We start from the raw sequence: 23817 nt of genomic DNA, 5'->3' as shown, positions 1-23817 counted from the left end.
TCTGACCGGGCGCGGCGCGGTGCGGGGAAGGGGCGGGGGGGGGGGGGGGGTGGGATCCGCAGCGCCTCCCCGCGGCGGCAGCCGGCCCCCGCCCCGGCCCCCGCCCCGCCGCCCTCCCGGGCGGGAGGCTGGGCGGCTCGCTCCTCCTCGCGGCCGCGGGATTCCTCTCTCCGTGTTTTCGGGCCGCCCCTTCACACCCGCCGCCGGAGCGGGACGGCGGGCGGGCGAGCGAGCGAGGCGGTGGCGGCGCGGATGCGCCCCGGCTCCCCGCGGCGGCAGCGGCAGCAGCGGCAGCAGCAGCGGATGCTGGGCGGCGCGGCGGCCGCTCGGCAGCCCCGGAGCCCCGCGCAGGGAGGGAGCGAGGCGATGAGCCGCGAGTGACGGCGGCGGGGCAAGGAGCGGCGGCGAGGAGGAGGAGGAGGAGGAGGAGGAGGAGGAGGAGGAAGAAGGAGGAGGGCAGCGATCCCCGCCAGTGCCCGGCAGAGCCCCGGCCGAGGGCTCGCCATGCCCTTCGCCAAGCGGACCGTGGAGCCGCAGCGGCTGTGCCGGCGGCAGCCCGCCGCCTCCGTGCTGGAGGAGAGCTGGGGCGCGGAGCCGCCGCCGCTGCCGCCGCCGCTGCCGCGGGACCCGGCGCCGGAGGAGCCCGGCGAGGGCGCGGAGACGGCCGGCGGCGGGGAGAAGGAGGCGGCGGCGGCGGTGCTGATGGTGCTGGACCTCTGCTCGGTCAGCAACGTGGCCCTGTCGCGGATCCTCCGGCAGCTCTCCGACGTGGCCCGCCACGCCTGCACCCTCTTCCAGGAGGTGGAAGCTGACATCCAGGGCACCCACCGCCGCGTCCGGGCGCTGCACGGCCGCATCGCCGGGCTGCAAGCGGCTGTGCGCGGCCTCGACCCCAAGCAGGAGGCAGTGCGTAAGTACCGCGGGACGGGGCGCTCCGCCGCCCGACGGGCAACCCCGCCGGGCCGGGGTGGGGAAGGGGCCGGGTCGGGTCGGTGGGCGCCGCAGCGGTGCCGGCGGGAGGGATGATGTCACCGGTTTGTGCCTTACGTAAGGGGCTGTCGGGGCGCATCTCCTGCAGCCGCGGGTTTGGCCGAGGAGGAGGGAGATGGGGGGGCCGCGAGGTTTGTTCGCGGGGCTCCGGGGAGGTGGTGGGTATGGGGATGATGCCCCGGGCACCTCTGGGTGTTCTCCCTTTGCTGGCCTGTCCCCCTCCCCGGACAGACTGACTGGGCGTCCCCCTAGAAGTGTCTCTGACTTCCCGATCAAAATTTAAAGCTCTGAAGTAGAAATGATAAAGCTGCTTTGGTGTTGGCCAACTTTCATGGCCATAAAATAAGGAAGTTTGGTTGATGACTTCTTTCTGTTTAAAGAGTGGCCTTGAAGAGCCGGGGGTTGGGGTGGGGGGAGAGAGGAGGGAAGAAAAAGATGAAGGCGATACGCGACTTGCGTTATGAACAGTAAGTGCTTGAATCCTGCTTCTTCATCACCCAAACTGTAAAAGCAGTGACAGGCTCTGTAGTCCGAACAGCTGCTGATTTCTGCTGAATATGGCTCGTGTTCACAGCGGTGCAATGATTCCCTGCTCTCGCTGCCGCGTGTGCTTCCCTGGTGCTTGTGAATATATGTGGGGTTTTTTTTCGATCGGTAGGGCTGTGGATTGGAAGTCTGGAATAGTAGAGATAGGTGTTGATCCTGTCCTCTTAATATCTGGTTTAGGAAAAGCAATAGCTTCAAAGGGGAATTTGGCTCAGTTTTTGCCTGCTGCTGTTCCCTCCTAAACCCCAAGTACCCCCAGTGAGTACGGTGAAGTGAATTTACACTGGGGTAAATGAGAGCGTGCCCTCTTCTAGGCATTTTTAATGAACATGCCATGTAAAAAATCGTGCTCTGCTTTTCCTCCCCTTCGGAGCAGTGCGGAATACAAGTAACTCTTCTGGGATCAGTGAAGCTGTACTGATTAACAAACCAAGCCCGAGGTATTCCACGGTACTTAAATGACATCCTTGGCAGCTGTAGAGTGACTTTGCTGGTGATGTATTAAGATACATCAACCGGAGAGCAGACCGAGGGAAGGCTTTCTGCGGGTTCAGGATGAGATGTGTAATCAGAGCGGAGTGCAAGGCTGTGATTGGAAACTGCGGTGAGAAGGAGGCTTGGCCGATGTAGTGAGGGGACTGTCTGAGGAAATGAAACTCCTGTCACATTCTCATCTGTAAGTCTTTTGAGCTGAGTAACTGTGGGTATATACTAATGTAAGTGAGAGCGCAGCCTAGCCTTTCTATTCCGTACGGCTTTTTTTTTCTTTCTGGATTGTGCAAGTGCAGCTTGTTTTCAAATCATGGTGCAGAACTTTGATATTACAGCACAGTTATGTCATGCACTTAATTAGAGAGTCTGGCTTTACCCCTGTGATGATAAATGTGTAATCCACTTCCTTGGTGGTGTTCTGTTTTCTTTTAAATCCTTCTCTCTTTAGGAGGCGGGGAGACTTTTTGGTCGTGATCTTCCCTGAGTCCACCTGCTGTTCCTCCTCCCCCCTGTATAGGGTACGATGTACAGTGTGGTGCTGCTGACAGAGCCGCAGATGTCCCTCGGTCTGGGCAGCCAAGGGCTGCTCCACAACGCTGAGCTGTGCCGCTACCCATCCTGCAGTAGGTGTGCGCCTTGCCTCCAGCTACACAGCTGCTCGCAGGCACATTGCCCTGTCCTCATTGCTTCTCTCTGTGCAGCGCTGTGCTACTGTGGTGCTTTAAAGGTGAAAGTCTCCACACTGACCCAGTGTGCAGGAGCAGTCAACTTCTTTGCGTGCTCTGGCTGTTTTTATTTCCCAGCCAGTGTCGGACCAGCACAGCTGCATGTGCATAGCGCTACGTCTGGGCATCTCAACTAGGACATGGAGCCGAATGGCACCATTCTGCAGATCTCCTCGCATCCCCCGAATCCATACATGTCCACAGCAACACCTCCCTTTGGCCTCTGGACTGCTCAGTATTCCCAAGCACCAGATGAAACTGCCAGGCAGGAAACTGCCCATCCGTATAGTGATAGCGTGCTTTCTCCTTTATGGGCTGGCACCTCCTCCTTTGTTATTACTTTCAGCAAGACTATGCTAATGTTTGTTTTAAGTGTGAAGCTCCTACACAGTTCACTCCCGACAGTATTACACTCAAGTCACTGCACCCAGTTAGTTTTTGGAAACCAAGGGGGCTATCGCAGATGGGCACAGGTTTGCCCAGGACCTTACCAGCATCACATTAAGGCATACTGACTTCTGCCTCCTGTAGCAAACGTGGGAATGATGAGGTGGCCCCTGGGCTGCATTTGGCTGTCCAGCCCAAGTGACACATCTAAGAATAACTCAGAACTGGCTGGAAGTTTGGACTTGCATCCCAAGGAGCAAGTTGGTGACAGCCATGCAGCCCCTGCCCCCACGGCGTGACTGTAATGGTTGCATTGAATTTGTTGCATACCCACGGGAGTCTGGAGGTGCTGGGCTGCGTGGCGCATTGACTGAGATGCCATTTACTGCTGTGTTAGCATCACGACAGTGCAGCCCAACCACACGTCTTTTAAGTACTCAGTTTAAAACTACTAGGCTATCTTGCCATAGTGAGACATTCTTGATGTTCTAACACCAAATGCAGCACAGTGATTTGAGAGTAATGCTACCAGACGTGCCCTAGATACCGAGCTGTGACACTGGAAGGCCTTTTTCTTCATGCCTTGTAAGCTAGCTGGATTCTAAGATTCCCTTGTGAAGGCACAGTCTGGGTGAGGAAAAGGAAATAATGGGATAACACCATCTGGGGTTCTACTGGAGCTGGTGGTTAGAGGGGCTTCCTGACCCCCATCCCTTGCCCAGAATGCCGTTCCTTGGCAATCGCAGAGATGATACCGAGGGGAAGGAGAGCAGGAAAGGCGCTCTCTTGAAAATAGCATATTGTGCAATTTTGCATAATAATTTGTATTTTATATTGAAAATTATGTATTGTTGTATTCAGATAAAACATCTGTGTTGGGTTCAGGGAATACTAATGGAAAAAGGAAATTAATTAAAACTGCCATTTTTTCAGTAATGCCTGTTACTGCTGCTGTCATTTTCCTGAGGCCTTAACATTCTCAGCTCTGTTGCCATTGAAGTGAACATTTCCAAGACTTGGTATATTTTGCTTTAAGGAAAGAACTTAAACTCCTCTGCTGAGTTACCAGTAAAAGTATTTACCTATGTGTTGTTCTTTCGGTTTTTGCCACTGTTCAGAAAGGGTGGTTGGAAAATCTTGTTAGGCGCAATAAAGGACTAATTCTGGGCAGTTGCAAGCAGGTCATCTTCAAAAACTCAAGGTCCCTCGCCTCTGCCTTCCCAGATGCTGCTTGTCCTTTCATCTTTCTTAGAAGCCTCTGGCCAGCTAGCATCTTGCAAATACGAATCCTTTCCCACCCTCTGACTGGAAGAGGAACAAGGGTGAGAAATGTTTTCCTGTTCAGCTCCTGGACTAACTGCTTTGCCCTTCTGCCACTCCAAGTACTTTACCGCTTTTCATCACCAGCAGCTCCAGAGTCTGCTTCTAAAGCAGAACCATGTGGGAATAACATAATTGTTGTCAGTCTGGCTGTTGCCTAGAGTTTTCTTATTACCAGCAAGAGAACTGAGCAGTGCGATACCGCCCAGTTTTTTATTAGATGCTTGATTATCTTGGTAACAGAGAGATGTAAGAGAGGTGCTGGATTTGTGTGTAGACTTGGGATTCAGTGCCTCTGTTCTTATTTGGAAAGATGATTTCTCAGTCCAGGGGACTACAGATCTGGCAGTCTAAGTGGAATATTGTACTTTTCAGAAACTGATGATGTAAGCCATCTTGCTTTCTGAATAGTCGGCAATGACCAGGCAGCAGATTTTGAAAGCCCTAGTTAACGCGATCCTCTTTGCACCCTGGCATCCTGGAGAATTCCACACATTCCAGGCTTTTTTTTTCTGAACGCATCAATGTGTTACCAGTAGCTAGTCTTTCTAAAAGCTGTATCATTTCCAGCAATTGCCTGCTGTATCTTCATTGCTCTGCTTTTCCATTCCTGATTTTCCTACGTGCTTGCAGTTAGTGATTTAGCAGCTCAGAAGTGTGGGGATCTCTACAGGGAGCTCCCCTATGGGTTTTTCTTCTTTCCTGAAGTGTCAGTATTGAGATAAAAAAGACACCTGTGAAGACACCTCATTTTAGGCTCTGTGTTAATTTAGCCCATTTCATTGAAGTCGGTGACTGAGAACAGCCTGGCTAGTTTCACTTTTGCTTTTGGTCTCTATCTTTGTGCTTTTTAGGTGGTTTGGTTTTGATTTTGTTTGGTTTGTGGTTTTTTGTTTGGGTTTTTCTGTGGGTGGTGGTTTTTTTTAGTTTTTACACACTAATAACAATGCTCTTCTGTGTGGGTTTTCAGCACTTCAGGGAAATGTTTAATCAATTGTAAGGTTTTTATGCGGCCTTCTGCCACAATCCTGCCATTTTTACAAAACATATGTTGGACCCAGAGCTCAGCAGATAATGCCTCTCCTCCTCCTTGACTTAACGTGCTGAAGTCTCAATTGCTGCTGAAATGGAATCTAGAAACTTTAAGGCTTCCATCATAGGATACGGTTGCATGGTAAGGCTGTCCCAGGCTGACTGTTGGTGAGCATACTTGCAGAGATCTTCAGGCAGGTACATAAGACCTTAAGAGTCAGTGCCATCTTGAAAGAAAAAAGAAGCAAGTGCAGGCAGAGTAGATAAGTGTTGCCCTTGATCCCAGCTTCACAAAATCCTAGAGAATTTAAAGTGCAGTTTTCATTATATGGATTTTCTGTTGTGCTGAGGCACAACTGTAGACGTCCATGGGTTGGAGACTGATGGAGACAAATCAGAGTCAATTTCTTACTTCCCCTAACTCTGTATTGTAGTGCTTTATAGTGTAATAAGCATACCTAAGTGTATGGGTAGCTATGCTTTCAGAGGTACACACTAAGGTAGCCTGGGGGACAGGAGGCACAAGGATGTATTTGGAGCTCCCTTTGTACACTGAAATAATATTAACTTGCAAATCCTTGTTGGGTGCAGAATAAAACCTTCAAAGAAAAGCAGAGTTTTATGCTGGTGGTAGTAATCCATTGCCTTCAGCTTTGTGTCCTACACCTGCCCAGATAGAATGACACAGCCTCTTTACTTGTCCTTTTGGAAATGGCAAAGGGCTTTTGGCTTTACTTGCCAGGTGTGATTTTTTGGTTTTGTGCTGGTTGCTTCTTATTCGTTTGTGTTAGAGAACTCGCCTCTCTGGTGCACTTGACTGTAGTTTGCCCATGAATGCAAATAACCCAAGTTGTGGGTGTGGGAAAGCTGGAGAATTTCCTCAGTGCATTTCTGCTTCTAAATGCAGAGGGTTGACGGCAAGTTAGCAGAGTCAAGGAGCAGGAGGCCAAAGCACTGGCTTTCCTGCTTACCTTTACTGCTGTCAGAACAACAAAGGAACAGAGGAAGAAAAACCTGCTCACCTAAGGATCCCATCACTGCCTTACCGTAACATTGGTTAGAGCACCATTAGCTAGAGTGCCGTCATTTAGGAAAAAGATTCCTTATCTTTGTTTACAGAATAGCCATAGAAGACCTTTTACACAAGAACAGGGCCATTCAGAGGCTGGGCTTGAGAGTTTTTTTTTTCTCATCCATTTAGTAGTGATAGCAGGTAATGGGATGGAATTTGTCAGGTGGCTTTGGCAGGGGTATAATGCTTTGGCAGTCGGGGCTGTCACCTTCAATTGACTTGTGGAGAGCAGACTCTGGCCTCTTTGGAGATAAAAGCAGAGTGATAAAATCCTTTGTCCCTCTGAGGTCAGCGAGACCCTTAGGTCAGTGAGACCCTCAGTGGAAAGGCTGTGAGAGCCCAGTACTGAGGTAGACTCAGAGCCTCCATCTGAATAGCAGACAGGGGTGGTTTTTGTCCAAAGGCATTCCCTGTTATATAGATGTAAATCTTCAGGAGTTTTGCTGAATTTCATTTACTGGGTCTTCCATTGCTGTAGTATAGAAGGCCTTTGCCAGTTCCATGCTTTTCATGCCACACATGGTACTTAAACTGATGTAACAGGTTTGAACTGTTTGGGGGTTTTGTTGCTAGATGGAGAGCCTTAGAGTCAAAAGGCCTGATACAAAAAAATATTCAAAGCTGGATTCCCACCTCACTGCAGCTATATAGCTGTGCAATATATAATCATTAGTAACTTCTTTCTGGCTCATGCTTGAGAGCCAAGCAAGGGTTTTCTGTGCGTTTATTAGAAATCCCAGTGGAAATGGCTCAACTCCTTTAAGACTAGTGAGGTCTCCTTTGCACAGGAGTAAAACTGCAGAGAAAATAGAATCAAGCCCGTAAGTGACTTGCACTTACTGTGGGTCTGGTGGCTTAATAGAAATACTTCCCACAGCCCCTTTAAAATGACGTGCTTCTATTTAAGACCTTTTATAATTTAATGTATGCGTTCTTGTGGAAACATAAGATGAGAGTTGCAGTGAAATCAACGGAGTCATTCCTACTTTTGGTTGGGTCCCCTGCTGATGCAGGAGAGATCTGGAGATTAAGTAGTAAGTGGAGTCTGATAACTTACTGAGGGCATGGGAAGGTCATTCTACCTGTTGATTCACCTGCAAAAAAGATGGTAGTTTCCCTTTATGAAAGATGAAGGGCCTGGAGTGTTTCCAGAAAACTCTTGCGTACTTCTCAAATGTCCTTGGACTGAGGGAAGGACTTGCAGGAAGCAAATATAAATATCCAGGGTAATGGTGCCACTTCACTGCTGTTCTGGATCAGTAGAATCAGGTTCTGTTGGCATTTCTTAGAATCATAGAATCACAGAATAGTTTGGGTTGGAAGGGACCTTTAAAGGTCATCTAGTCCAACCCCCCTGCAAGGACCAGGGACATCCCCAACCAAATCAGGTTGCTCAGAGCCCCGTGCAACCTGGCCTTCAATGTTTCCAGGGATGGGGCATCACCCACCTCTCTGGGCAACCTGTTCCAGTGTTCCACCACACTCATTGTAAAAAAAAAATTTCCTAATATCTAGTCTGAATCTACCTCCTTCTATTTTGAAACCATTACCCCTCCTCCTGTCACTACATATCCTTGTCAAAAGTCCCTCTCCAGATTTCCTATAAGCCCCCTTTAGGTACTGGAAGGCCACTGTAAGGTCTCCCCAGAGCCTCCTTTTCTCCAGGCTGAATTGCCCCAACTATCTCAGCCTGTCCTCATAGGAGAGGTGCTCCAGCCCTCTGATCATCTTCGTGCCTCTCCTCTGGACCCTCTCCAACTGGTCCATGTCCTTCTTACGTTGGGGGCTCCAGAACTGGACACAGTACTCTAGGTGAGGTCTCACCAGAGCAGACTAATCCTTCTTATGCAGGATTACCCGTTCTGTGGCATCACTTTCAAGGACTGGATCATGGCTGGTCTGGCAGAGCTATGCGAAGTTGGGTAGAAAAGAGGGGAAGCCAGCCCTTACTACTCCCAGGCTTGAGCCCATCTCAGCCTCTCCTTCTCCGTTCCAGCAGAGGCAGGCTTCTTAAGCATCTCTGTTAAGAGGCAGCACCTGGCTCTTCCTCTTTCCCAACTGGATAGCAAAAGGGATTGAGTGCAGGGGAATGCCGGCTGTTTTAAAAAGCCCCTAATCTGATGGATTTCCTTTGCGCATGCCTAGAGATGTTGTACCCAAATCAAGCGGAGACCCCCAGGGAACTCTTAAAAACAATATAATGATGCCCAAAGTGGGGAAAAAATATGACCGGCCGAGGTGAACAATACACATATGCATTTTAAAAGCGTTGTTGCAGGGTTGTGTGGTCTTCTGAGTTGGAGAGCTGGGGTTTTCAAAAGCTGCTCTTTCCAATCGCTTGGCATCTCCCTGTAATCGGAGGCTGACATTAGACTCTCGACGGGAGCTACTTGAGCTATTAGGCTGTGAAGAGCAGAAACTCTCTGTGTTACCGAGTGCGTATGCGGGGGGAAGGTTTTTTTCACTTCCTTTGATGTATTAGCATCAAGAGAGGGAGTCTTCGCTTCATTCCTAATTGCTTCTCGTCTTTGAATTTATATACCAGTATGTAAGTAACTGCAAAGGCAGATAGCAGAATTTATAAAAAGTTCAAAAAGGCAGGGCTTAGAGCATGATTAAAATAAAAGATAGCATATAGTGTGTGCTGTTTTTAGCTGAAATATCTCCCTAGAATACTTTCCATTTACATTCTCATTATATCTAACTGCTTCTAATGCACTGCTTAGTTTTTAGGGCATGTTTTTAGGGTAGATTTTATAGTAGATATACACCCACTGTCTTCTTAACTCAAGACTTTAAATTGCAGTATCCGTACTGGACAATCTTTTCTTATACCTCCTTGGCTGAAGGCAGGAAGAAAAGCAGTAGTGATGGGAACCTAATTAAGCCTGTGGTTTAATTACACCAGGAGCTGTGTGCTTGAAATGCTGCTGGATTCAATGAGTGCTGCATGGCACTGCCATGTTAAGTCTCAGCAGAGAATGACATTTTTTCTTTTTTTTTTAATAGGGTCACTGTAATTCCTACAAAGCCACTATGGTTTTCTCTTTCTTTTCTGCTGCCAAGGCAGTTGGACTTTGAACTATAGCCGCTCAGACCGAGTCCCTGAGAAAGTTTGGAGGAGCCGTCTTGCTAGCGTGTGCATGTGATTAAGGAGAATGAGCGTAGGGCGGTGTGTTTGGGCTATAAATATGCATAACTTGTTCAGGCCTCCGCAGCTTTGCCCCCTGCCTTCTCAAAGTTTTTTTTTGTTAGCTTGAGGGTGTTTGAAAAGACCTTTAAGTTGGCCTGGACGGAGGGCCAGTTGGGGTGAAAAGGTGCTAATCCTTCTCCTTGAAGATGTGCGTATCAGGGGCTGCAGAACTGGGCTGTTTTTAGGAGTGAAATATGCAGGGTGCATTGAAAAATTCCTCTGTGTATACAGGCTTTGGATTGCTTTAAAGGCAAAATTGGCCTCCCTATGCATGCTCAATTTTGCCTGATTTTTTTTTTTTTTTTTTCCAAAAAAGGTATTGCCAAGCATTGTTCTCTTCAGATGGTCTGTGACTGCCTGTGGTCGCAGAAATCAGATGTTATTGATGATAAAGCTCAGGATAAGCAGCAGGAACTCACTGAAAGCTCACAGGCAAACTTTTGAAAAGATGGTATACATGTTTCACTGCATCCAGTATTTAGTGAGGGATGATAAGGGGTGATTTAATTTCAAGTAAAACGAGAGATTAATTATGATTACATACTTATCATGCAAATTGGAGTGGATCCAAAGAGCAGGTACTACCCAGCTCTATTTTTTTTATGTTTGTTTATTTACTTGCAGGAAAAAGAAGGCCAGTACTTGGCACAGGCATGGTCTTTTCTTCAGTGAAGTGTTTTTTGGTGAAGTATTGTGTAGAGGAGGATAGTCAAGAGATGTACAGTAATTAATTTCTCAGAAATAAAAGCATATGTAATGGATTGACCACTGACTTCCACATGCCCAGCTCTTACCCTGGAAGCGACATGCTTAGAATGCAAGCACCTTTTTTTTTTTTTTTTCCCCTCCTTGTTTTTTGAGGAGATTAATTTATCATCCTTATCCAAAACCTCTTTTTTTTTTTGCTGCTTTGAGCTGTGCTAAATACAGCTCCTCTGGCCTTCCTGTAGCCAGCAGTTAACATCATCACCGAGGCTCCTATCTCAGCGTGCTTAAGAGATCCAGCCTCTCCTCCCACATTGACTCTGTTCCGCTGCAACAAGTCTCGCTGCAGGAACCTGAAGTCTTGGTCTGGGCAGCAAATTGCCTGATGTCTTGCGCAGTTAACATGCCAAAGTTAAGGTTTCCCCATAGGATGGATTATTCTGACAACAGCATTTTTAGCTTGATTTCTTATCGAAATAAGTATGAAGGAATAGCACACTCTGTGTGTGTGTGTAGCAGGGGAGGGAGCGGGCATGCCTGTGTATCTCACACCAGCCATTCAGAAATTTTATCTTTGTTATTTGTCTACAATTGCAACTGCATTGCTATGGTGTAGAAATCATAAAAGAGACTGCCAGGTAAAGGAACGAACAGGCTATTCCTGCTGCATTTGAAAGAAGGGCTTGTTCTTTATTAGATACTAGAAAATCCATGGGGGAAGAAATGCTATATAAACATTCCAACCCAGTAAAAAAAAGTGCTCCAGTTGGAGCTCACATTTTCTTCAATGTGTGAAAGTCAGTCCTTTGCATGACATAAAAGCTGGAGAAAACCAGGCTTCATTAGTTCCGCTGCTTGCAAAACTGCTTGTTCGTATTCTTCTTTCCCCTCTAGAATTACTGATTGTTTCTTTTCAATTTTAATCTTTTTTTTTTTTTGGGAAACTTATGCCTCGAATGACTTTCCTTTTGGGCCATCCTATCCTTTGCTTCTCTTTTCATGATGATACATCTGCATCTTTTCATGGGATGCAGCTACGCTTTTACCTCTGCGTTAGCGGTAAAGGCAAACCCCCCTCATTGTGAGAATGAACAGTATTAATTTTTACGACTGTGGTTTATTCTCCATTGATTATCTTTAATGTGATGCTGTCTTGTTCAGTTAATAAAGTACCGATAACCTGCTAAGATTTAATTAACCCCCTCCACCAAACATAACCTGCTTTTAATAGATGTTGTAAATGCATTCATTGTTCCTGGCACATTAAAATCCCTGGTTTAAGTTCCTTTACTTTCCAGTTGCACTCTAGCTGAAGTATATTTTGTGGCAATCATCTTGTCATTACTCTGGTAATAGCCTGAAATAAGTATCACTACTTCCTGACTTCAGCAATATTTTTTTGGGCTCTGTTACAGCTGTCACAGGCTTGATTTGGCCTTGGTGCCCAGACAGAGGTTGGATAAGCTGCGTTCTGGACACAATCCTCCCCTAATGGAGACTAGGAGGCTCACCTGAAGATTTACCGTTAATTCTCTGTCGCTGTTAGCTGATGCCCAGAGCCCACAAGCTGTGCCTTTTTAAGCCAGACTGGCAAGGCAACCCTAGTCTGCACCCAGATGTTTCCAGTTTCATTCTTGCTTGTTCCTGGACCAGCTGACATGGGAGGTGAGCTGGGATGGCAGCCTTGACCATGGGTTGACCACAGATGAGGCTGACCTCCCATGTCTGACAGAGGAGGAGGAGAGAGGCAGAAGCAGGCTGGACCTGTGCTCAGAGGTCCCCTTGACATTTGGCTGCCTGTTTCAAGTAGGACCCAGGGTGTTTACCCAGCTTGCACTGACAGCTTTTTTAGGGACATCTGTCAGTATATGCAGAATTTACAGGGCAATTCTAGGGCAGATCCAAGGATAAAACCTACAAGTACGCAGTGGAAATGAGCACCCCTGTTTGAGGAGTGATTGGTCTGTAAAGGAGTGAACGGGTTACAGCTACCTTCGGCAGCTATAATGTGGCTATTCATTTTTGAAGTTGTCCAAGTGGAACTTAACACAAATTATTAATGTAGATGCAAAGTATTTTTCATTTATCTGCTTGTTCCTAAGTGCTGTGCTGAAGAACCCAGCAGAATGGCAATTTGTTGAAGGAAGTGAGAGGGAGCTGCAAAATATCGCAGCTCGGGATGATTATTTATTTCCTTTCTGGAATTTTGTTTCCTGTTTGGCTGTAGATCTGACCTGATAAGCAACATCTTGGCCTGTGAGACTAAAAGGTTCTGTTACCATAAAATAAATGAGTGTGCCCAAATTTGTGGAGACCTTTATAAACAATAGTTGAACTAGAAGAGGCTTGGATAGCATCTTCTTCCTCAAAATTTAGTGTGTCACTAGAGGAATGCCTTTTTATGTATCTATAGAAACATGTAGCTAAATGAAGGAGGAAGACCAGTGGAAGGATTGGACAAGATAATATTGATCACTAAGGTTAGAAAAGCTTAATTAAGGGGAGAAGAATTTTACAGCCAGATCAGCAGCAACCATAGGCCTGCCCAGGGAGGTGGTGGAGTCGCCGTCCCTGGCAGTGTTGAAGAGGCGGCTTGATGAGGAGCTACAAGATATGGTTTAGTACCTGTGGCAGCAATGGTAGTGGGAAGACGGTTGGACTAGATGATCTTATATATCCAACCATGTGATTCTATGATTCTATGAACCTGATCAAACGAGGGAGAAAATACTCAGTACTACAGCTCTCATTACAAAGGTAAAAAATGAAGGTAATTGATGTCTCTTGTTCTTTCCTTTTTTTGACTTTGTGTCTTCATCCAAAAGCATCTTGTGGTTGAGTTTCCTTTCCTTCCCATCCCCTCCCTCTCACAGTGGAAGATTAGTTTGGGCTCGAGAGGTTGTAGAGGTATCGATAGGAACTCTTTTAGTGGATGTAATGGGTGATCCTGCCCCAGAAGTGAGGTACATCTTGCTTGGGCATGTGGGAATTATGCTGTTTGGTTGTACTGGCTAGAATAAAGCCCTTGTTTTTGAATTAATTGCCCCTGCTATATTACAGCAAGGGTTGAAAGATAAAATAAAACCGTGGAAAACCTCAGCCAAGTTGATGAAATCGATTCTTCCCGGAGAACAGATGGGTAAGTGAAAGGTAAAGTGATGCAAGTCTACAGTGTAGTTTGCAGATTCACCCAAGGAATGTGTTGTATTTATTATTGCAAAGAGATGTCTCCCCTGCCTTCGTTCCCTTTTGAGACAGTCCAACCTTGGGCTCGTTAAGTATGTCTCTACAGAAGCTGGCACATACTGACCTTGTTTGCTGCAGTCTGCTTTCTGTAGCTTCTTGATTCTAGTGGCGTGAGCCAGATGGACGGAGCCCTAGAGCTAAATGCTGGATAGCGTAATTAATTGCTCTAGTACTGAAGGCTGGAGCTGTCTGAGTCAAACTTTGGCCAGTATTTCGGTGCTCCTTCATCCAAGATACATCTGCTGTGTCAAAGTAGTTCTTGTTTTTTCTTTCAGATCGTGTTCCTAGGGTATGAGAATGTTAAATTATACATCAACAATATTTTCATCTGCATAATACAGAGCTTTTTCTACTGCTTTGTGTCCTGATACCACTACAGGAACATTTTACAACCTTGTAGGGCTTGTAGAAGCCCACCTGAATTTTTCTTTCAAATCTGTACAGCTTTTTTCCTGCTGCGTTGTGGAGTCATGGTGGTCGGTTGTGAGTGTCATGTGAACCCCCGCTCCCTGGAAGCCCCATGCCAGCACAGTCCTGGCCAAGCACATTGTGGACACCGGAATGTGGCTCTGCAGCTTGTGAGTTTGGGGTCTGAGGAGACTGGTTTCGTACCGACCAGGAAACCACATCAGAGGTCTGTCTGCCGTCCTGCAGCCTTTTTCCTTCCTGCTTTCATATGCCATTTATAGCAAGCCAATTGTGTCTCCCACCTCCTCTTCTTCTCCCCTTCCGTGACGTGCTACTTAGCAGCTTCAGGGACGCGGAGTGGCTGATGTTTCTCCTCTGCATCCTGTTTGCAACCTAGCTGCTTTCCCAGGCAATGCATTCCCGTGTGTAATGCTGACGGGCCGCTCGTGCTGCCCTGCCTGGGCGCTGCGCAGCCTCCGGCGGGACAGTGTCGGTGTGTGGGAGAGGAGTCGGCAGCGGGAAGGGAGTGGGTGAGGAAGCAGTCTCTGTCATTCCTGACAGACCACTTGCTGAAGTGGTGTTTGTAGAAGCTGTACTACACAACACGGCTTGTTTAAAATAACTAGGATGCTTCTGCCTTGTACACCCAGTGGGCCTGAATCTCAGGATCAGGCTCATCCTGAACAAACTGCGTCAAAAGAAGATTATTTTTCTGCTGGTCTCTAAGTACCCTCCTCTGCTTCGCTTTCCATTTCTGCTGAAGAAACATTGAAGTTAGGGTAGTCATTTTTCCATAATATTACTGTATATGATGTTGTGTATACATAGTGGGGAGATGATTACCAAAAAAAAAAAGAGAGGATGAGAGTGCATGCTATCCTTGGAACAGCTGTGAGAAGAGCCGCCTCAGGCAGGTATTCAGAGACCAGGGTCTCCTTTTTCACTGCCAGGGAAGTTTTCCGTCGTGGAGCAGCACTGAATTCCTTCGTGTGCCTTATGGGCATGATGATGTGTGTTAGAGCAGAGTGCTGCAGGCTGAGTAACGCTGAAACTTGCTCGAAGGCAGCCATTCTTGGCCAGGATGGAGCCTGTGCAACATTTTAAATACCGCTGCAGCCCTTGGAATAAGTCTTACAGTAGAGGTCTTAGCTTAAAGATCAAATTGTTATCTAATTGTCCAGACTACAGTTTCTCTCTTCTGTCCTGAGCAACCATTGTGTTTCATGGGGCGTGATATGGTTTGGAAGAAAGTCTTGAAGGAGGGGGACCTTCAGAGGCATCCCTGCCTGGATCCAGCCCAGCAGGATGGCTGGCCTCCGGACGGTTTGGAAAGCGGCACGGGAATGAAAGTATTTTTTCTGTTTTTTTTTTTTTTTTCTGCGGGTGGGCCATGTGTGCACCATTTCATTTATGAGAAAACATAGCAGGTAGCTTTTAGGTGGACTCAGCTGCTCTCTGTAAATGACTGGTAGATGTGAAGAGGAGACCCCGCCCCATCCAGGTGCTGAGTCCCTCCTGAGTGAGCTAAGGATGTTCAGCTCTGCAGGCTGGAGCTGAGGAGGGCCCAGTGGCTAGATTATTAGTGCTTAGGAGACCTGGATTCATCTGCTGACTTGCCATGGGGGCTTGGGCAAAAGTTGTTAGTAGGATTCAGATCACCAAGTTTTAGCACTCTAAACTTCAGGCCATCCATCCCATTCAAAGGTGAGCCTGTCTCTCACTGTTGAGCACAGAAAGTTTCTAGATTGTGTGATTGCATGAGTCCCTTAACTTCTGTAAATGTCATGGTGTGAAGTGGGTACCACCACAGGCTCTGTGGGCCTCTGTTCCTCAGTTCTGTGGCAGGGTGATAGCTCATCTCTTCTCAGAGATGATACCACACAAGCAGCGAGGATGAGCTTGGTTGTGTGGTGATAGATACTGTACAGGTATCCCATGTACGCAGACCTGCTTTGTAAATGACCAGCGATTTGTGAGGCTGAGACCCTTCCATGTCATGAATGCTTGTGTCTTTCATGGGCAAACGCTTCCAGATGCCATATGGTTCTTCCTGGCAAAGGCAGTACCCCCAGGTGGGATTCTCCAGTCCTCCTTCAGTATCAGGATTTCTTATTACAGAGAACTGCAGGTCTTGCCCTGTGAAGACCAACCTTAGGATGGGCTAAATTTGCAGATGCCTATCTTTCTTTTGAGGCTTGGCTCATGGAGGAGATTGAGCTTTCTTACATTACAGGCAATGTGTCCTGGTTAATTACGGTTGTGTAAAGATGAGGTTGTACCTTGGGACTTGGTATAATTAAAAAACGGTGCTGGGAAGTTTAATGAATGTCTCATATGTTCTATCTGACTGCCAAGTTCTAATGCTGCAGTTCTCTTCAGGTGCTCTCGAAACTTCAGTCAGAAAGGGCCAGTTGAGCTTGACATCCACACTAATGACAGGGGAGGACAGATTGTCATTCTCTGTTCAGCCCAGCTAGCGTCTGGCAGCTCACTTTTCACAGCTTGGGCTTCTGTCTGGGCTTTGGGAAAAGGTTTGTGTGGGCAGTAGTGTCAGAGGAAAACTTGCGGTGCAGAATCTAAGGCTTTCCCTGTGTAGTGGAAAAATCATGATCATGCATGTGAAATGTGGACTTAGAGGAACTTTGTGTGGGTGGTCTTGTTTTGATTCCTTCTGCCTCCCTCCCTTTCCCTTCCTACTCATGAATGCTGAAGTCTGTCATCTATTTAACTTGAGCTTTTCTAATAATCATAGATAAAATACCACAAAAACAATAATAAAGCGCCTGCATATACAATCTCTCTGAACTGTAGAAGCCACAAGATCTCCTAGACATACTTTTTGTTAGTACTGGCTCGGGAGAGACCTAGGCCTCTGTGCTGCCCATCTGTTAGCAGCATGTTTAAATGTGATTAATGTGAAAGTTGCAAGAATTGCAATAGCTTTTGCTAGTCTACAACAGAATCTGTCACTGTTAATCTCTTGCAGTATTAAAAGCTTAATAGAGTAAATCTAATGCTATGGAAAGCTGTGGCTTTGCTTTTGCTACCATCACCTTATTGCATTATTCAACTAATACTTTCTTTTCCTCCATAGTTCACAAGCACAGTAGAAGCAGTGTAGGTAGCATTCACCTGCAGATGAATATTTAAATTTTCATAAATGTATGAAGTCTCTCAAGAAAGAGATACTCCAGCATAAAAGAATTTGGGGGAACATTAAATTTGATTGGGATTCCTGAGGGAATGTGGCCAGAGCAGGGTGTGTTAGAACTCAGCCCTTTCCCAAAATCCTAGTAAAGGCTGGGGAAGTGACAAGCAGTGTCTTGATGTGGTAGTGCTTTGCTGTGCCTGGGTAGACGTTAGAAATCCTTTTGACTTACCCATCCATGGCAGTAGACCTGCCTCTTTTGTAGCGCTGGTGGCATTTAATCAGAACTATGTCTTTAGAAGAGATCGTGCGTGGAATAAGCAGTGTTATGGCCCAAGTAGGGACTGACACTACGGGAAGTAAATAAGGGAGGACCTGGAGAAGGAAAATTGCTTTCTTCATATAGCTGCTTGTGTTGGAAAGGATCAAAGAAACCATAATGAGCCAGTATCTTTCTTTTTCTTTAAAGAAAATTTCAGAAGAATGAATCAATTAAATAGTAGTTTACTCAGGACCTGCAGGTGGCTTGTAAAGTGTAATTGGATCCCTCTTACCTTTTAATCCCAGATCTACAGCTTTGTTCATTTTAGTAGGGGTGGAGATCCCCATTCTTGGATTTACAGTTGGAGATTGGTAGAGGAGAGAGCTTGTTATGAAGCTTCTCAGTTTGTGGCATGATTACAAGGTGCTTTTGTTTCCAGCAGGGACAGCAATAGCGCATTTGTCCAGGCATTTCAAAACTACTTTTAATCCATGCTTGTAAGATCGTCAGGCACCACAGGACAAATTGAGACCTGCCTTTCACTGAAACACCCCCTCGCTCCGTCACACACAGCATCTTGTCAAGCCAAGCAGCTTGTCCACAGTCAGCCGTTGCAAAGAGTCAAAATCAGATCAGAGACGATAGTGCTGTCAAAGGGGGAGTTATAGAATATATAGGCGCAGAGATCAGACTGGCCTCTATGGGATTTTCTAGTTCTTTTGTGTAGCCTTCTATAATCCAGTCTTTGAAGCATTTAAGAGCTCAAGGTGCCATGATTAAAAGCTTCAAGGACCACGTTTTTTTCATTTATCCTCTAAGAGGACAGGCGCCAGTTCTACTGCTCTGAGCCATTAGGAAGACTTTCAGAGAAGACAGACCTTGCCTTTAGTAGGTTGTCAGTCAGACTGAGTACAGTAAAAGGGGCTTTCTCCCTCTTGTGGTAACAACACACGTTGTCAAAATGATGAAACTGTTCATTTCTGGTCCTCGAAGGCTGCTGTGGCACACCCCGTGCCCGTGGATCTCAGTACTGCTCCTGCCCTGTCGTCTTGTGGATTGGATAGTGACTCCATCCATCCATCCATCCATCTTCAACAGGAGGGTCATCTACCAAAGGCATCAAGCAGTGAGCTGAGGGGCACACAGCATGTTATCAAATTGGGACCCTGCTTTGCTCTGCCCCCTCCCCTCAGCTCTTTGACAGTCAAAGGCTGTTAGCTCGTACTCTGCAAGAAAGCCCAAGAGCTTCTAGGATGGTATTTCAAAGCTTCACAAAGCTGTGTATGATCGTGTAAAATCTGTTAAAGGAGTCCTCATGGATCAGCTCCACCCTGTACTCATGTTGCAGGGGTATCCCTGGAAAAGGGCATTTTTCCATGATTTGGGAGAATCTTTGAGACGAGGGAGTATGGGGAAGGAGGATTTAGCTGCATTTTGAATGCCTTGCTGTTGACTTAATATTTTCAGCTCACTTTTTAGCTGTTAAAACGTGGAGGAAAGCGGATTCAGTAAGCGACTCTGTGAGTGTGTGTGTTTGTCTTCAATGAGCGCCTGCTCAGGCAAGGCAAGCATGATTCAGCTACTAGTTAGTGCTGATGTACCAGAATTGGCAAGCGCTGAGCACTCCTGTTACTGGATCGGCCCCAGTTGCTTGATGTGCAGCGATGAATGGATGAACATTCACCAATGCTGTTGCACAAACAAATAAGTTAATAAAAAGCAGCTGATTGTGTCATTGTGCACTGTAGACACTCCAAAGCAGCCCTGAGATTATTTAAAAACAGATGTTCTTATCTGGAAACTCTTAGAAATGTAGAGCAGTAAGGTTTTTTTTCCTGGGAAAAAAAAAAAACCTGACAGGACAGACACAAAACAAACTCCCTACCTTGTCCTTAAATGATTTCATGGTGAGGACTTTTATAGGAGTTTTTCTCTTGAAGCCTTAGCCTGGGTCTGAGTTTGAGAGCGAACTTAGCTTTGGATTGTGTCACTGATAATTGGAGCTGTGCTGGCATTCTCCAGTAAGAGAATTAACTCACAGGGAAAAGGGTTTTTTTAAGGGGACATACTGGAAAGAAAACACTCTGTGAAACCTGGAATCATACAAACCAGCTGTCTGGCCGACTATAAAATTATACTGGCCTTTTGTACCTCCATGTAAGTGGTATTTAACCCTTGCTATCATTACTGCATGCCGCTGAGACAGATGAACTTCCTCAGCTGATGGCTGAGCGGGGCCTGAGAACAAAGTGCAGACTGATGGGATTGTGAAAGGACGCGGGGCTGTCGGCAAGACCAACCGTTAGTTCATTATTCAGGCAGACAAAGCTTCACGCCCTCATGAATCACTTCTGGGTTTTTTTTTTTCTTTCTTTCCCTCTCTGAGGGAGCTCACTAAAAGGAGCGGGCATGTGGAGCAGTCATTCCCGTGAGCGTTTTTTTTTGCCCTCTGGAGGCAAAAGCTGTCCTGTTGCTTGTGGCCTGTGTTGTACCAAGAGTGCCTCTTCTGCCCCATGCTCCCTGCTCCCCAGGCGCTGATGTGGTGTAGGATCAACCCCTCTACCCATTTACCTGGGGAGAACTTGGTTTTCTTTTCAACTGCGGAAATGTGCCCGGACCACTGGTCCTGTGTCCGCCCAGACTCTTTTTAGATTGCTTCTACAGCTTGAGGAAGACTCTGCAACTGTGGCCTGTGGCAGGAGACCTACACTAGCTTCCCCGTTTTATAGAGTCATAAAATAGTTTGGGTTGGAAGGGATGTTTATCAGCTGTTAAGAAAGACTGGGGAGCTGTGTCCATGCACACCCTCTCCAGTAGCTGTGAAAATGCTTGAGGATGACAGCCAGTTTGGGATGTGGTCTTCAGTCTTGCTGGAGTGAGTATGAAGTGCCTCTGCGGGGGTGTTCCAGGGCTGTGGAAACAACCACATGAGAATGTTAGTGTTCCTTCTGTAACAGTGGTGAGGCCTCCCCTATCGCATGCCTGGGCTGCTGTCGGCTCAGGTAGCACAGGGAGAGGGCCCATGGGGGATAAAGAGTATTCTTTCTACCGTGATCCCCGTTGCAATCCTGAAATACTCAGGGAAATAGTTTTGATCAGACAAGTTGTGGCTGGTACCAGATGGTTCAAGCAAAGCGTAAGAAGTACTGTAGTAAAAAGTAGTAACAACTGCCCACACATGAAGCTTTATCCCAGAGAAGGAAGGCTTGGCTTTGACAGGTTCCTTGAAGCATCCACTTCTTACGTGTTGTTTTTTCACTCTGTAAGTTGTCATTGCACTTTGAGTTTTGTTTTTAATTCTTTCTAAATTCTTGGCCTCAGTGATGAAACGTGGCCAGCAGCTGAGCAGGTTACCTGTGTATTGCCTGGGAACTCTCTGGAATTGGTTTCATTTCTCTGAATACCCACTTGTTCTTGCTTTACAACGCTGAGTGATTAAGGAATCCCAGAGTCCTTTCTCTGTGCTATTCATTACTTTGTGTACCTCTTTCATGTGCCCTTATATCTAAATTAAACACATCAGACCTCTTCAGTCGCTTTCCATCTGTAGATCTTTTCATGCCACTGATTATTTTTATAAGCTGTTTCTGGAACTCTTCTTTTGTTTCTCTGTATCATTCACCACTCAAAGGAGGCTGCCGACAGCAGTGTCCTTACGTGTATGTGTGCTGGGAGCTCCTTTCTCCTCAGTATCTTCCCCATCTCTCTGGGTTCGGTGCTGCAGCCTTTCCTCACTGTGCCATCTAATCCCGCTGACTTCAGCCACTGTAAATGAAGACCACAGAATCCTTCATTTATATTTATTAATTTGATAAGTGGCTAAAGCTACAGCCTTTAGCATCTTGGTTAGTTGCCATATTCATCTGCTAATCCTTAATACAGTTGAAAGACTTTTTTCTTTATTAAAAAACAAAGTACAGTCTTTAAAGAGCAGTGGTTTGCAAGAAGAGAAAGCTGTGTTTGTTTTGAAAGGAAGATTTATTGGGATGATATAATCAAACTTGCACTATCTTCTCACCTGTTTTTCCTCAGGGAGGCCGTCAATCTTTATTAACATTTCTAAATCAAAAGATAAAACTGATAGACAAATTCCAAAATGGGATGAAAATACTAACAAGAGCTGAAAGAGAAATCCCTTCCTTTTAATAGCTGCTGAAATTGAATTCAAAGAGGAGCCAGTTCACTATAGATGTGTGGAATCTGAGAGCAGTTTTGTGGCTTCAGTCCTTTGTAGCAGAGATCGAACAGAAAGAACAGTGGTGTGCGGGCCCCATCTGGAAGGATTTATCATCTGAACTCTTAATGCTGGGCTTGCTTTTTATTTTATTTTATTTTTTTTTTCCCCCCAGCTAATACTTCCCAATCTTTTTGCACTCCATGCCCCACGTGAAACAGCTTTGAGTGGGTCCTGGGCCTGGCTGGGTCCAGTTTCTCACCTTGCTCTACCACGTCCTTCCTTGAGCTGCCTGTAGCAAAGCTGATGCTTTTCTTATTCTTCAGGCTGACCCCGCCTCTGGCTTTAGCAGTGCTAGCTCCACCACAGCATTAATAAAACCAGCTAGATGTTGCTGATTCTGTGTCTGGAGATGTATGTGTGTGCTGCAGTTCCCAAGCTAGTGTACGTTTGGCAGAGCTTAATTTTTCAGTCCCCTCATTTGTGCCGTGCTTGCATCTGACCTGTGAGGCCCCCTCACTGCTTGGGGGGCCAGTGGGTTCAACAAGAGTAGGACATATCACACGGGAAAAGATGAATATGTAGTTGGTGAGTAACTTTCATTTTCTTACAAAAATGGGCTGATGGAAAAACTGCCCGGTGCACTTTGAGGGGCAGAGGAGGAATGCATTCAAGGAAAAATGAGGCTTACTAAGTGCTTAGAGGATGAAGGTTTGAGAGTGAAGTTGTTATGCAGGCCCCCAGCTGGCATTGGAGATACATTTGCTGAAAAAGCAGCAGTTAAGCCTGTAGTGTTGAAATCTGCCCTTATTTCAGGAGAACGCTTCAGCAGAAGTCATACAGAGATGTTTAATAGCTCTTCTGTGGCTACCTGAGATTTCTCCTCCGTGCAAACATTGTCTGTGATACCTGCCCTGTGCAGGCTGAAAAATACTTCCTCCACAAATTAGTGAAATCTGTTTTCAGTAGACCATGCACTAGTGCCTTTTTCTGATGGCAAAGTGGCAAATCAGGCTGAAAAAAAGAGATTATTTTCAAATTCACCTTCACTTTACTTTCTCGGCTCTCAAAAAAACCAGCCGTGTGACCCCAGGAAGGCGAAGAGCTGGGGAGCTGGGAAAGCATGCAGCTTGTCTGACTGTGGTCATAAACAGAGTTTGAGCATGGCAACCTTAGCTGTCATTTCTAACATCCATAGGTGCGTACATGCGTGTTAAATATCCATCCATCCATCCATATATTTAAATTGTAATATCTTCAGTTATTAGATTTATTCACACATTTCCATTTTTCTTTCAAGATTCTTTGCAGCCATTTGTATTTTATTGTATATGGAAAGAAAGGGCAAAAACTCAAGCTTTTTCATTTGCAGATAAAGGGTACTACTGTGATCCAGTGATTGATTTTCCTGCTTGACTCACTAACCATGAACTAGTCCACAGCTCTTTAGCACTGAGCTACACAGGGTCAGGGTTGAAACTGTGGGCTAAGTTAGAGAATCAGAGCAGGAAAACACATTTTCTGATTTGTTTTTCCTTTTTGATCTAATGCAGTACATTGCACATGTTGGAACGAAACAGAATGAGCTTTGTAACCTCTACTACTACTGTACAGTATGAACTTTTTTTTGAAAATAGGCTTTGATTAGCAAGATATAGTTGCTGTTGACGTTTCGTCACTGAAAATAGAGATGGTTTTTAAATGCCTAATAAATGTAAATGTTTGATAGTACTTATTTTTAATGCAAAAACTAAAAAATGGATGCTCATAAAGCAAATAAGAGCTATCTGGGAGCCCTGGAAGAGCCAACTGGTGTGAGGCAGTGACAGCACACCCTGAATTTGTGCCGTGTAACGAAACTGTTTATGGAGCAGAACTGCCATAAAACTGATGGACCTGGGTCATATCTTTCCTATAAAAGCACTTGTTGCCTGCTGGTTTGAGAGAGCCTCCTCCAAGGTGGTCAAGGAGGTAATTTCTTCCCAGACTGACTCTTCCAAACACCTTTTTGCATTCATGACCACACAGAAAATAATATTTGGGAGCAAATGAAAAACACACATAGCCATATAGTTTAGGCTTGATGTGCTTCCTTTGCCATGTCTTTCTAGCAAAAA

The 23817-nt window shown here is 46.1% G+C and overlaps 1 protein-coding gene across 1 annotated transcript in view; it reads left to right on the top strand.

The window, feature by feature from the left end:
- Window positions 1–436: 436 nt before the first annotated feature.
- Window positions 437–23817, top strand: part of NHS (NHS actin remodeling regulator) — a 260253-nt gene continuing 236872 nt past the window's right edge. The window contains exon 1 of the mRNA XM_086767625.1: window positions 437–910. Within this exon, the coding sequence (XP_086623751.1) occupies window positions 505–910 (406 nt within the window). The 5' untranslated portion in view covers window positions 437–504. The remainder of the gene's footprint in view (window positions 911–23817) is intronic.

This window comes from Chlamydotis macqueenii, chromosome 1 (assembly GCF_036417535.1).
Source record: "Chlamydotis macqueenii isolate bChlMac1 chromosome 1, bChlMac1.mat, whole genome shotgun sequence".
Classification (NCBI taxonomy): Eukaryota; Metazoa; Chordata; class Aves; order Otidiformes; family Otididae; genus Chlamydotis; species Chlamydotis macqueenii.
Note: the sequence above shows the minus strand (reverse complement) of the source record. Positions and strands in the feature narration are given on the sequence as shown.